The sequence below is a fragment of the Tamandua tetradactyla genome, chromosome 20 (genome assembly GCF_023851605.1).
Source record: "Tamandua tetradactyla isolate mTamTet1 chromosome 20, mTamTet1.pri, whole genome shotgun sequence".
Lineage (NCBI taxonomy): Eukaryota > Metazoa > Chordata > Mammalia > Pilosa > Myrmecophagidae > Tamandua > Tamandua tetradactyla.
The window spans coordinates 57,663,223-57,676,898 of record NC_135346.1 but is presented as its reverse complement, the minus strand read 5'-3'; the positions used below and the strand labels follow the sequence as shown (position 1 = coordinate 57,676,898).

At 36.9% G+C, this 13,676-nt stretch overlaps 1 protein-coding gene across 1 annotated transcript in view; it reads right to left on the bottom strand.

Moving 5' to 3' along the window:
* SIMC1 (SUMO interacting motifs containing 1) overlaps positions 1–13,676 on the bottom strand; it is a 56,102-nt gene that overhangs the window by 1,759 nt on the left and 40,667 nt on the right. The window contains exons 8-9 of the mRNA XM_077137698.1: positions 8,052–8,208; positions 7,793–7,877 (exon numbers count right to left, since the gene is read on the bottom strand). Coding sequence (XP_076993813.1) covers positions 7,793–7,877; positions 8,052–8,208 — 242 coding nt within the window. The remainder of the gene's footprint in view (positions 1–7,792; positions 7,878–8,051; positions 8,209–13,676) is intronic.

Sequence of the window (13,676 nt, the reverse complement as noted above, 5' to 3'; positions counted from 1 at the left end):
GGAACAGCTTACATAAGAAAAATAATGCTTAAAAACTGATGGGGGAGCCAAGATGGCGGTTTAATGAGGAGTGGGACTTAGTTTGTCCTCCAGAGCAGCAAGTAAAATAGCCAGGAGCAGTACAGAACAACTGCTGGGGCCAAATCAGTGACTGGACACACAGTGTACCCCAGTCTGGACAAACTGGACCAGCTGCAAGCCCACCCAGAACCATGAGTTCCCCAAGCTGTGGCCAGTGCCCCTCCCCCACAGGTTGCTTCCCAGAGGGGATAGGAAAGAGATTTTACTAGCACCAGGGGCTGAGCGCAACCAAGCTCCAACTGTGGAATTAATTAACAAATTCTGATTACTAAAAATAGGCCCACAGCTCAGCTGAACCTCGAGTAAAAGCTGAGGTTGCTGGTTTTTGCCCCCATGCAGAGGGGCAGGGCTGACAGAAAAAGAAAAGAAAACCAGAGGTTTTTTGGATTGGACAGCACAAAATACTTGAAAGGGTCTGGGCCCGGAAGGAAAGAAGGGGGCACATAGGACTTGGAAATACACAGAGCAACGTACCAACTTAAAATCTTGATTGGCAAAACCGAGGAAGGGGGTCCTGCTCTGAAAAGGAGATTTTTTTTCTTTTCTTTTTTGTGGCTGTGTTTCTATGGCTTAACTGCTCTTTGGATACAGCTGCAGGACTTCTCAGGCTCCAACTGCCCCAAGCATGCAGAATTAAGCTTGTTTGAGTTTGTCTGGAGCCTGTGCCTTCCCCAGGAGAGGAGTGGGGCCCAGCTCAGGTGGAATCCCTCCTTCAAGGAATTCAGACCTCAGGGTCTGGAAAACTGAAGCGATTAAAGCCAGCCTACAACCTCTCCTCTGTCTCAACCACACCCCCAGCAGGGAGAGTCTGATGAAGTTAAAGGTACCACATCACCTTATGCAGGTGGGACCCGCAGGTAGACAAGCGCCAGATACTGGGCAGGGTAGGAAAAACGCAGAGTCCAGAGGCTTCACAGGAAAGTGTTTCAACCTGCTGGGTCTCACCCTCAGGGAAAACTGACACAGGTGACTCTTTCCTCTTGAGAGAAGGCCAGCTTGGTCTAGGAGAATCTGACTGGGGTCTGTAATACCTAAGTAAACCCTCTAAGGGGGAAAAAAAGGCACCATACAGGCAGGACAAGAAACAAGGAAACAAGAACTGAAAACCCTGATCTGTTAAAGAAAACGTAAGCTAGAGGTCTTGAATAAGCTGAACTGAATGTCAAAGAACAGATAGACAACAAAGTCATCCAGCAAAAAAACCCTAGGTAAAAAAAGTGAAAACAATCTCCAGAATAAACTAATTAAGGAAATTAAAAGCTTAGACTCCAGCAAAAAATAACGAATCATGCTAGGAAAATTGAAGAAATGGCCCAGTCAAAGGAACAAATCAACAATTCAAATGAGATACAAGAGTTGAAACAATTAATTCAGAATAGACGTGGAAAACCTCATAAAAAAATCAATGAATTGAGGGAGGATATCAAGAAAGCAAAGAATGAACAAAAAAAAAAAGAAATTGAAAGTCTGAAAAAACAAATCACAGAACTTATGGGAATGAAAGGCACAGTAGAAGAGATGAAAATAACAATGGAAACCAACCATGTTAGATTTCAATAGGAAGAAGATAGGATTAGTGATCTGGAGGACAGGACATCTGAAATCTGAAAAGCAAAAGAAAAATATAGGGAAAAGAATGGAAAAATATAAGCAGGGATTCAGGGAGTTGAATGACAACATGAAGCACAAGAATATATGTGTTGTGGGTGTCCCAGAAAGAGAAGGGAAGGGAAAAGGAGGAAAAAACTAATGGAGTATATTATCACTGTAAATTTCCCAACTCTTATGGCAGACTTAAAATTACAGATCCAAGAAGTGCAGTGTATCCGAAACAGAATAGATCCAAATAGATGTACTCCAAGACACTTACTAATCAGAATGTCAGATGTCAAAGAGAAAGAGAATCTTGAAAGCACCAAGAGAAAAACAATCCATCACATACAAGGGAAGCCCAATAAGACTGCGTAGATTTCTCAGCAGAAACCATGGAGGTGAGAAGAGAGTGGGATGATACATTTAAGATACTGAAAGAGAAAAACTGCCAACCAAGAATTCTACATCCAGCAAAATTGTCCTTCAAAAATGAAGAGGAAATTAAAAATCACTAAGAGGGCTGCCAGGCCGGAGCACACTGCTGGGCACCAGGTCCACAGCGTGACCAAGTCGTGGAGACAGTACTGCTGCTGTCGCCTCGTCTAGCAGGCTAAATAGGAGAGTTGAATGATGATGTGATCGGAATCATCCCCTCCTGCATCCTTCAAGTCCTTAAAAGTGGCAGTAATCTCTGCAGTCCCTCCAGGAATCTGGATTCCAGCTCAGTGATGGCAGTTCCTACAGTAATATCTGTCCTACAGAGAAATGCAACCACAGAGCTCTTCAGGGATGATGGTGCTTGTCTCACAAATTTATTTCTCACTGTTCTGGTAAGAGGAATGGAAGACCTGAGCTTCAAATTTTTATGGAACTTCAAGGGGCCCTGAACAGCCAAAACAATTTTGAAAAAGAAGAAGAGGTTGGAGGACTAATACTTCCTAACTTCAAATTGAACTACAAAGTGGCAGTAATCAAAACAGTGTGGTAAAGGCACAAAAACAGATAGACCAGTGGAACAGAATTTAAAACCCATAAATAGATTCATACATCTAGGGCAAATTGATTTTTGACAAATGCGCTAAGCACATGAAATGGGGATAAAACAGTCTCTTCAACCAACAGTATTGGGAAAACTGGATAGTCACAGGCAGAAGAATGAAATTCAATCCCTACCTCACAGCATATGCAAAAATCTACTCAAAATGAATCAAGGACCAAAATATAAGAGCTAAAGTTAAACAACTCCTAGAAGATAACATAGAAGCAGTTCTTCATGACCTGAATTTGACAATGGGTTCTTAAATATGACACCAAAAGCATAAGCCACAAAAGAAACAATAGATAAATTTGATTTCATCAAAAATTGAAACTTATGTGCATTGATCAAAATTATCAAGAAAGTGAAAAGATAACCTATAGGATGGGAGAAAATAGTTTAAAACCATATATTAGATAAGGGATTAATGTCCAGAATATATAAAGAACTTGTTAATGAAACAAGGAAAAGATAACCCAGTTATAAAATGTGCAGGGAACTTGGACATTTCTCCAAAGAAGATAGGTAAGATGCCAATAAACACATGAAAAGCTGTTCAAATCATTGACCATTATGGAAATACAAAGCCAAACTATAATGAGATACCACATCACACATATGAGGGAGGTTATTATAACAAATTGGAAAATAACAAGTGTTAGGATGTAGAGAAATTTTAACTCTAGTGCATTGTTAGTGGGAATGTAAAATGGTGCAAAAACTGTAGAAAGCAATATGGCAGTTCTGCAAAAGCATAAATATAGAATTACCATATGAATGGGCAATTCCACATCAAGATATATAACCAAAGAGAGTTATCTATTTTTTTGATAACTAAATATCTAAAAAATAGATATTCACAAATATTATTGTGAATGGTGATGCTGTACAATATCTATTTGCAACTAGGAGTTGCAATGGATACTGTACAGCATCATTATTCACAATAATAATCACATTATAATGGTTTTTATAACACCATTGTTCACAATAGCCCAAACCTAGAAACATCCCAAGTGTCTATCCACAAATGAATGGTTGAAACAAAATGTAGTCCATATACAGATTGGAATACTATTTGACCTTAAGAAAGAATGAAATTGCAGGTTACAAGATCAACATTCAAAAATCTGTAGCATTTCTATACACTAGTAATGAACAAGCTGAGGGGGAAATCAAGAAACGAATCCCATTTACAATTGCAACTAAAAGAATAAAATACCTAGGAATAAATTTAACTAAAGAGACAAAAAACCTATATAAAGAAAACTACAAAAAACTGCTAAAAGAAATCACAGAAGACCTAAATAGATGGAAGGGCATACCGTGTTCATGGATTGGAAGACTAAATATAGTTAAGATGTCAATCCTACCTAAATTGATTTACAGATTCAATGCAATACCAATCAAAATCCCAACAACTTATTTTTCAGAAATAGAAAAACCAATAAGCAAATTTATCTGGAAGGGCAGGGTGCCCCGAATTGCTAAAAACATCTTGAGGAAAAAAAACGAAGCTGGAGGTCTCGCGCTGCCTGACTTTAAGGCATATTATGAAGCCACAGTGGTCAAAACAGCATGGTATTGGCATAAAGATAGATATATCGACCAATGGAATCGAATAGAGTGCTCAGATATAGACCCTCTCATCTATGGACATTTGATCTTTGATAAGGCAGTCAAGCCAACTCACCTGGGACAGAGCAGTCTCTTCAATAAATGGTGCCTAGAGAACTGGATATCCATATGCAAAAGAATGAAAGAAGACCCATCTCTCATACCCTATACAAAAGTTAACTCAAAATGGATCAAAGATCTAAACATTAGGTCTAAGACCATAAAACAGTTAGAGGAAAATGTTGGGAGATATCTTATGGATCTTACAACTGGAGGCAGTTTTATGGACCTTAAACCTAAAGCAAGAGCACTGAAGAAGGAAATAAATAAATGGGAACTCCTCAAAATTAAACACTTTTGTGCATCAAAGAACTTCATCAAGAAAGTAGAAAGACAGCCTTCACAATGGGAGACAATATTTGGAAATGATATATCAGATAAAGGTCTAGTATCCAGAATTTATAAAGAGATTGTTCATCTCAACAACAAAAAGACAGCCAACCCAATTACAAAATGGGAAAAAGACTTGAACAGACACCTCTCAGAAGAGGAAATACGGATGGCCAAGAGGCACATGAAGAGATGCTCAATGTCCCTGGCCATTAGAGAAATGCAAATCAAAACCACAATGAGATATCATCTCACACCCACCAGAATGGCCATTATCAACAAAACAGAAAATGACAAGTGCTGGAGAGGATGCGGAGAAAGAGGCACACTTATCCACTGTTGGTGGGAATGTCAAAGGGTGCAACCACTGTGGAAGGCAGTTTGGCGGTTCCTCAAAAAGCTGAATATAGAATTGCCATACGACCCAGCAATACCATTGCTAGGTATCTACTCAAAGGACTTAAGGGCAAAGACACAAACGGACATTTGCACACCAATGTTTATAGCAGCATTATTTACAATTGCAAAGAGATGGAAACAGCCAAAATCTCCATCAACAGAAGAGTGGCTAAACAAACTGTGGTATATACATACGATGGAATATTATGCAGCTTTAAGACAAGATAAACTTATGAACCATGTAATAACATGGATGGACCTAGAGAATATTATGCTGAGTGAATCCAGCCAAAAACTAAAGGACAAATACTGTATGGTCCCACTGATGTGAACGGACATTCGAGAATAAACTTGAAATATGTCATTGGTAACAGAGTTCAGCAGGAGTTAGAAACAGGGTAAGACAATGGGTAATTGAAGCTGAAGGGATACAGACTGTGCAACAGGACTAGATACAAAAACTCAAAAATGGACAGCACAATAATACCTAATTGTAAAGTAATCATGTTAAAACACTGAATGAAGCTGCATCTGAGCTATAGGTTTTTGTTTTGTTTTGTGTTGTTTTGTTTTGATTTTACTATTATTACTTTTATTTTTTTCTCTATATTAACATTCTATATCTTTTTCGGTTATGTTGCTAGTTCTTCTAAACCAATGCAAATGTAATAAGAAATGATGATCATGCAGCTATGTGATGATGTTAAGAATTAATGATTGCATGTGTAGAATGGTATGATCTCTAAATGTTGGGTTAATTTCTTTTTTTCTGTTAATTAAAAAAAAAAAAGAGAAGGGATAATTGGAGATGAAGGGATACAGACTGTACAACGGGACTGGATATAAAAACTCAGAAATGGACAGCACAATACTACCCAATTGTAATGCAATTATGTTAAAACACTGAATGAAGCTGCATGTGAGGTATAGGTTTTTTGTTTTTGTTTTTTTTGTTTTTTTTTTCTCTCTATTATTGTTTTAATTCTTATTCTGTTGTCTTTTTATTTCTTTTTCTAAATCGATGCAAATGTACTAAGAAATGATGAATATGCAACTATGTGATGTTATTAAGAATTACTGATTGTACATGTACATTGAAATGATTTCTAATTGTTTTGTTAAGTCTTTTTTTAATTAATAAAAAAAAAAAAAAAAGAAAGAATGAAATTATGAGACGAGCTGTAATATGGAAGGATCTTGAAACATGCTCAGTGAAATAAACATGCACAAAAGGGGAAAACCTGTGTGATGTCACTCATAAGAGTTGACCAGAGATAGCAAATTCACAGAAACAGAAAGCAGACAAAGTCAACAACAGGCTGGGAGAAAGGGAAAGGGAGGGGAAAAGAAGTAATATTTGTAAATTATTAAAAAGGACAAAAACCAAAAAAAAAAAAAAAAAATCACTAAGAGAATCTGTGACCAAGAGACCGGCTCTGCAAGAAATACTAAATGGAGCACTGGAGACAGACATGAAAAGACAGGAGAGAGAAGCTCTCTAAAGAATAAGTTTAGCTCAATAAACTTATTCTGCACTTTGGTTTTCAGAGTCTGCATTCCATTCTGAATTTAACCTTTACCCCTGACCATTTGAGAATAAGCTGTATACTCTATTTTCCTTTACCTCTCAGTATAGATTTTCTAAGGCCCAGGATATTTACTTTCATAAGCCTGAATAATTACCCAAAATAGGAAATTAAATATTGATGCAATACTACTGTTAATCTATGTAAATTTCACCCATTGTTCCAATCATGTACTTTATAGTTTTTTTTTTTTCCTGGTTTAGGATCCAATCCAGGATCATGAGTCACATGTAGTATTCATGTGCTTTAGTCTCTTTTAATCTGAAACAGTTCCTTAGCCTTTCTTTGTTTTCACAACATTGGCAAGTTTAATGGGTGCAGGCGAGTTATGTTGTAAAAGGTCCCTCAACTTGGGTTTGCCTGATGTTTCCTTGTGATTAGATTCAGGTTATAAATCCTTTGCAAGACTGTTACATAAGCAATGATGTGTGCTTCTCAGGGTATTGTGCCAGGGAGAAATGCCACATTTCTCCTCTGTAAAGTTACTAGTTTGTATTTTATAATTGGTAAGTACATCAGTTCTTCAGTTTTCCAAAGGACCACAGTTAAATCCTTAGTGAATCCTATTCCATCTTCATCCTTATCAACATTCACCTCCTAGAGTGTTAACTTGTCTAACTCTCTTAGATCCTCATCAGTCATTGGCTGACTGTATGTGATTTGAATAGCTCTAAAGAGCTACTTTCATAGGCTTTAGGGTATCTTACATATTTTGCAGGGTGTATATTTTCACCTTACAATTGATTTGTTCTGTTCTGGATTGTAATGACAGTAAGCAAATGATAGCCAGGGAGAGATGCCAGGGCTAACTGAGGTAGGGCCTTTTATATTATACTGACTTTTCCTTATACAAGCAGTCTTATAACTATGAGGACTTGTTATATGATTGGTCATAACAAAATATGTTACTACTTCTATTTCACAGCAGTGATTCCAGCTATGTCATTCCTTAGTCCTTCTAGCCGCAACCATGGAGCAATGTTACTTAAGTTAACATATTAGAATCCCCTGCATAACCATATTCATATTAATGTCTCAAAATAATGTGAGACTTTCCACAATATCTTACTTGTGAACAAATGCTCCTTACCTCTTAAAACATGCTGGTAACTGGACAATAGGAACTGCAGATGTTCAATCAGCTCATCCCAAGTTTGCCACTGGGTTTTATCTGACTGTGGAGATAGTAAAAGCAATTTATAATCAATGCCTTCCCCAGGTAAAGGTTTTGTATAGTTTTCAAGTCACTTTTACATAATGCTCAAATAGTTGTGTTTCAAGTTAAAAACCCATGAGTAGGACTAGGAAAAGGTGTTCTAGACCTGAGATTGAAGCAGGCAAAAATGTACCTGGCACTTGAGCAATGATGTGGAATTGTTCAGAAAATAGAGGGCCTGGGCTAGAGACAAGGGCAGGCGGGTAGGCGTCTCGCAGCTGTGGAGGAATATAATTTCTAGCACTTTGCAGCGCAGAAGGTGGCTTTCCATGGTGGTAAAGAACATCTCTCTGTATAAAAGAGAAGGAGGAGTTAACCATCAGAACTGCTAATTCAAGGAATGAATACCACAATTCCACCAGAATGTCCTAACATGTGCACTAAAAAGGATGGCTAAGAAGTAATAAATGGAGGCTATAGAATCACAAAGTCTGTGCTTATCAAGGGCAGAAGTAGATTTGTTCATGAGTTAATAACTTTGAGAAAGAGGGAAAAAAGTCTTTGACGTTTGAAAAGACAAGTTTAGGACACATTAAAAAGAATTACTTCATATTGTAACCAAGATAATTAATCATGAAAACAAATAGTTATGAGTGCCTACCTGTGCCAGATACTGTTCGATACAAGGAAAGTTAATATAAATAAAAGAGTGTATATTCTCAAAAAGTTGATAATTACAGGAGGTATGCTATAGGAGCCTAAATAAAGTGCAGGGCAAGTGTACATGTATGTGAGTTACCAGGAGCACTCTGGAAATATGAAGGAGCGAGAGCACATCTGGGCAGGGGACTGGAAGAGACATTCTTACGGAGGAGGTGGCACTTGTGATGTGGCCTAGGAGGAGTAAAGAAGGCTCAAGGCAGAAGGCATTCAATTTGAGGGAAAACATGGACAAAAAAGGAAGTTAAAAATATATAACTTGTGGCATTACAGCTTCTTAAATCAGAGTCTGGGACTTAAGAGTTCTCTTGCCTTGACTTTGTCACTCTACCCAGTGCAGGACTTGATGAGCAGTGGTGGGATGGGGCACCTTTAGATGCTTCTGAGTGGGGGAAGTGACAAAATTCTAGCTGTACTTCAGGAAGGGGACTCAAATTCATTGTACTAAAAGCAATATCAGCTTCCCCAAAAAGAGTCTCACTCTCAGATGCAGAGATTGCCTGAAAGTTTTTGGTCTGTTTGGCAGTCCTTGCCAGGTTTGTAAATCACAGCAATTCTGGGAGGTGGACAACGGAACAAATAAGGAGATAGCAGCAAGGAGGAAGAGCATGACTTAGCTAGTCAACAAGCAACAGGGTTAGCCCCAGACCCAAGAATTCTTTTTCTGACAATATCCTCCCCTTTGCAGTTTTGCAACATCCAAAAGACAAAAAAAAGGGAGATTTTCTTGTGCCTCTGCTATCTATAAAAATGATAAATAAAGATTAAGCCTTAAGACTCTGGCCCTATAATAAGGTGTACTTTAGAACAACTCTAACAAAATCCTAAAATCAAGCCTCAACAGGAAAAAGCTTATCTTCCAGCAAATTAACTGCCTGCCAGAACAAAACTGAATACTCTTTAAAGGAAGACAACAAAACCCAGACACTCAACAATGTGGCAAATTAATGTCTAGCACACAATAAAAAATTACTAGACATGGGAAGATGCAGGAAAATGTGACCCATAACCAAGAACAAAATGCCCATGGAAACAGATCCAGAGGTAAAAATATGTTGAAATTAGAAGACAAGGACTTTAGAACAGCTATTATAAATATATTTGAGAATTTTTTAAAAAGTAAGATGCATATAATGAGTGACTAGATGGGGAGTCTCAAAAAAGAAAAATAAAAGATATAAAAATAAACTAAATGGTCTCTTCAATAAATGGTGCTGGGACAACTGGATAACCACCTACAAAAGAATGAAGATGACCCCCTACCTTATCCCATACATAAAAATTAACCCAATGGATCAACTTAAATAGAAGAGTTAAAACTATAAAGCTATTAGAAGAAAACACCTGGGTAAATCCTCATGGCCTAATTATAGCAAAGGATTCTTATATTCAATACCTAAAGCATGAGCAACAAAATAAAAAAATAGAAGAATTAGATTCATCAAACTTAAAAAACTTTTGTGCATCAAATGGCATTATCAAGAAAGTAAAAAGACAACCAATGGGATGGGAGAAAATAGTTGCAAATCATATCTTTCATAAGGGGTTAGGTCCCAGAATATATAAAGAACTCTTACAACTCAACAACAAAAAGACAAAGAACCCAATTAAAAAAAAAAAGAAGGGCAGCGGGCTTGAATAGACATTTCTCCAAAGAAAATATACAAATGGCCAACAAGTACAAGAAAAGATATTCAACTACCCTGGTCATTAAGAAAATCCAAATCAAACCCACAATTAGATGCCAATTCATATCCACTAGGATTGCCATTAAAAAAAGGAAAATAACAAGTGTTGATAAGGATGTGGAGAGATAAGAAGGCTTGTACACAACTAGTGGGAATGTAAAATGGTGCAGCTGCTGTGGAAAGAAATTTGGTAGTTCCCCAAAAAGTTAAACATAAAATTACCATGTGACCCAGCAATTTCATTCCAGGCATATACTCAAGAGAAATGAAAACATGTCCACACAGAAACCTGTGCATGGAGCTTATAGCAGCATTATTCATAATAGCCAAAAGTTGGAAACAGCCCAAATGTCCATCAGTGGATGAAAAGATACATATCCATTCACACATATATCACCCTCATACATCTATATCTATTTATCTATTTTCTAGAAAGCACAGTTTATACTGATACCTCCAATTCCAATCCAGTATCACAGGGTTCCTTCTATCCTTTCCCTTTCTCATAAGTGTAACTCTCCTCTCTGGCAGCAAGAAATCTGGCTCCCGTTATCCACAATATATTTATTTGTTTATCCTAGAATACACAGCTATAGAGGTTAACCTATACCTCTGGATAAAGAAAACTACTAATTAGAGTAAAATATTTACTTCCAGTTAATTTTATCTTTAGCCTGAGGGTGTATAGTTCGAACACTTGTTTAAAAGATACTTCGACAGAGATGGAGAACACATTAGTGATTGGCAGATATAAGGGAGGTATAGGAAGTTGTGGCTATGATAGGGTAGCACGGGGGATCCTCGAGGTGATGGAACATATCTGTATCTTGATTGTGGTGGTGATTACATAAACTTACATGTGATAAAATTGCATAGAATTACAGAGATAAGTGCATGTAAAACCGGTGAAACTTGGGTGAGGAAAGTCTGTGGATTGTACCAATGTTACTTTCCTCTTTGTGATACCGTTCTAGAGTTATGTAAGATGTTACCACTGTGGAAAATAGGGAGAAGGGTACACAGGACTCTTAATTTTTTTTTGCAGGTTCCTGTTCATCTATAATTATTTCAAAACAAAGAATTATTTGGGCTTGTATGGTCTTCTTTCCCACAAGTGTGGTTATGTTATTCATTTAAAATACAGTTAGGAGGCAGTGTGACTGTGGCACAGCAGGTAGAATTCTTGCCTGCCATGCCAGAGACCCAGGTTTGGTTCCTGGTGCCTGCCCATGTTAAAAAAAAATATGGTTAGGTTCATTTATTTTGGCTTGTATTACATTTTTAGGGTTCCCTCTTTCCTTCTGATTTTATTATTCTTTTTTCTTTTTGGAGTATGTGAAATAGTAACATGGTTATAAAAAGTCTAAAAGTAATAATTATATCAAAACGTATACCCAGAAGGATCACCCCACCTTCCACTTCCTTTTTATCCTCCACAATGGTTTGAAGCTATATGTACCCCAGAAAAGATAATGTTCTTTTAATCTATTCCCGTGGGTGTCAATCTATTTTAGGTGGGACCTTTTTATTAGCTTATTTCCATTGAGATGTGACCCACCTTATTCAAGGTGGGTCTTAATCCTCTCACTGGAGTCTTTTATAAGAGGATAAAAGACAAAAAGTCCCAGAGAAGTTTAGAGAGAAGGACCCACAGAAGCTAAGAGACAGAGGCTAAAAGAGGGAAGAACACAGATGCTCAGAGAGGAGCCAGAAGCCAGAAGCTGGAATCAGTGACACCCAGCAGACATCACCATGGGCCTTGCTATCTGACAGAAGAGCCCAAGGTCACCAGTAGACAGTCTTAGTGAGGCATAGACCTGCTGGTGCCTTATTTTGTACACTTTTCATGGCCTCAGAACTGGAACTTGTAAGTTAATACAGTTCCATTGTAAAAGCCAACTCATTTCTGGTATATTGTGTTTCATCAGCTTTAGCAAACCAAAACACCTCCCAATTCTCTTTCTTCTTTCTATCCCATGCCCACCCACCCACCCCTGGTATGTTTGGAATTGATTAGCATGTGGTTTATCTACAAATGGTGAGAATCATGTTATTAAAAATTTCCCATTCTTTCTTACAAAAAAGGCATTTATATTTACTATATGTACTCTTTTGTACATAGAGTTTCGTTTTTTCACTTAATATATCTTGGAAATCAGTTCATAGACATTTTTCTTTTTGCTTTTAATTTTTTTTTTTTTACAGCTCCATCATGTAGTTGAGGCACAGATATTTACTCACTCTCCTATGTATGGGCATTTGGGGTTGCTTTCAATATTTTGCAATTATAAACAATGCTGTAGTGACTATAATTGTACATATGTATTTTTATATTTTTGAAGTGTATCTTCAGGGTAAATTCTTAGAAGTGAGACTTCTGGGTAAAGAGGTAAAGGTAAATATAATTTTGTTAGATATTGCAAAATTTCCCTCCAAAAGGGTTTTACCAATTTGCAGTCCTACTAGCAATGTATAAGTATCTGTATTTCCACAGCTTTGATAATGTAGTATATTACTGTACTTTAATGATATTTCTGCCATTCAGATAGGTGAGAAATGGTATCTCAGCTTAGTTTTAGTTTATATTTCTTTAAGTATCAATGAAAATAAAATTATAAACCAATAATCCTCATAAGCATAAATATATAAACCCTTAACAAAATATTAACAAATTGAATCCATCAATTTTATAAAAACGATTAACATATCACAACCAATTAGGGTTTTATCCAAGGAATGCAAGGCTAATTTAGTGTTAGGAAATTAACTGATATTGTAATTCAACACTTCAACAGAATAAAGGAAAAAAATATGTTATCTCAATGGCTACAAAATTCAATACCCATTCTTCATAAACACACTCAATAAAACTAGAAATAGAATGAAGCTTCCTCAATCTGACAAAAGGCATCTACAACTAACATCACATTTACTGGTAAGACTGAATGTTTTCCCCCTAAGATTGGAAATGAGGCAATCATGTCTACTCTCACCACTTCTCCAACATTCAGTTGAAGGTACTAGCCATGCAATAAGGAAAGAAAAAGAAGCAAAAGGCATACAGATTGGAAAGGACGGTAAACCGTCTCTATTTGCAGGTGGCATGATTGTGTATACAGAAAACAGTGAGGAAACCATAAAAAATCCTACTAGAACTAATGAGTGAATTTACAAAGGTTGCAGGATTCCTATATACTATCAAAGAATTATTGAGAAATGATAGCAGTGTAGTTTATACAGATGTATACACTTGTCAAAACTTACCAAATGGAGTACTGATGTAAATTAGTTTACAAGTTCACTGGATGTGAACTATACTTTAACTTACAAAAATTAAAATAAATCAAAATAAAGACCAAAAAAAGTATTTCCTGGTATCATTTGGATGGGTCACCAGTTTGCCTTTTTTG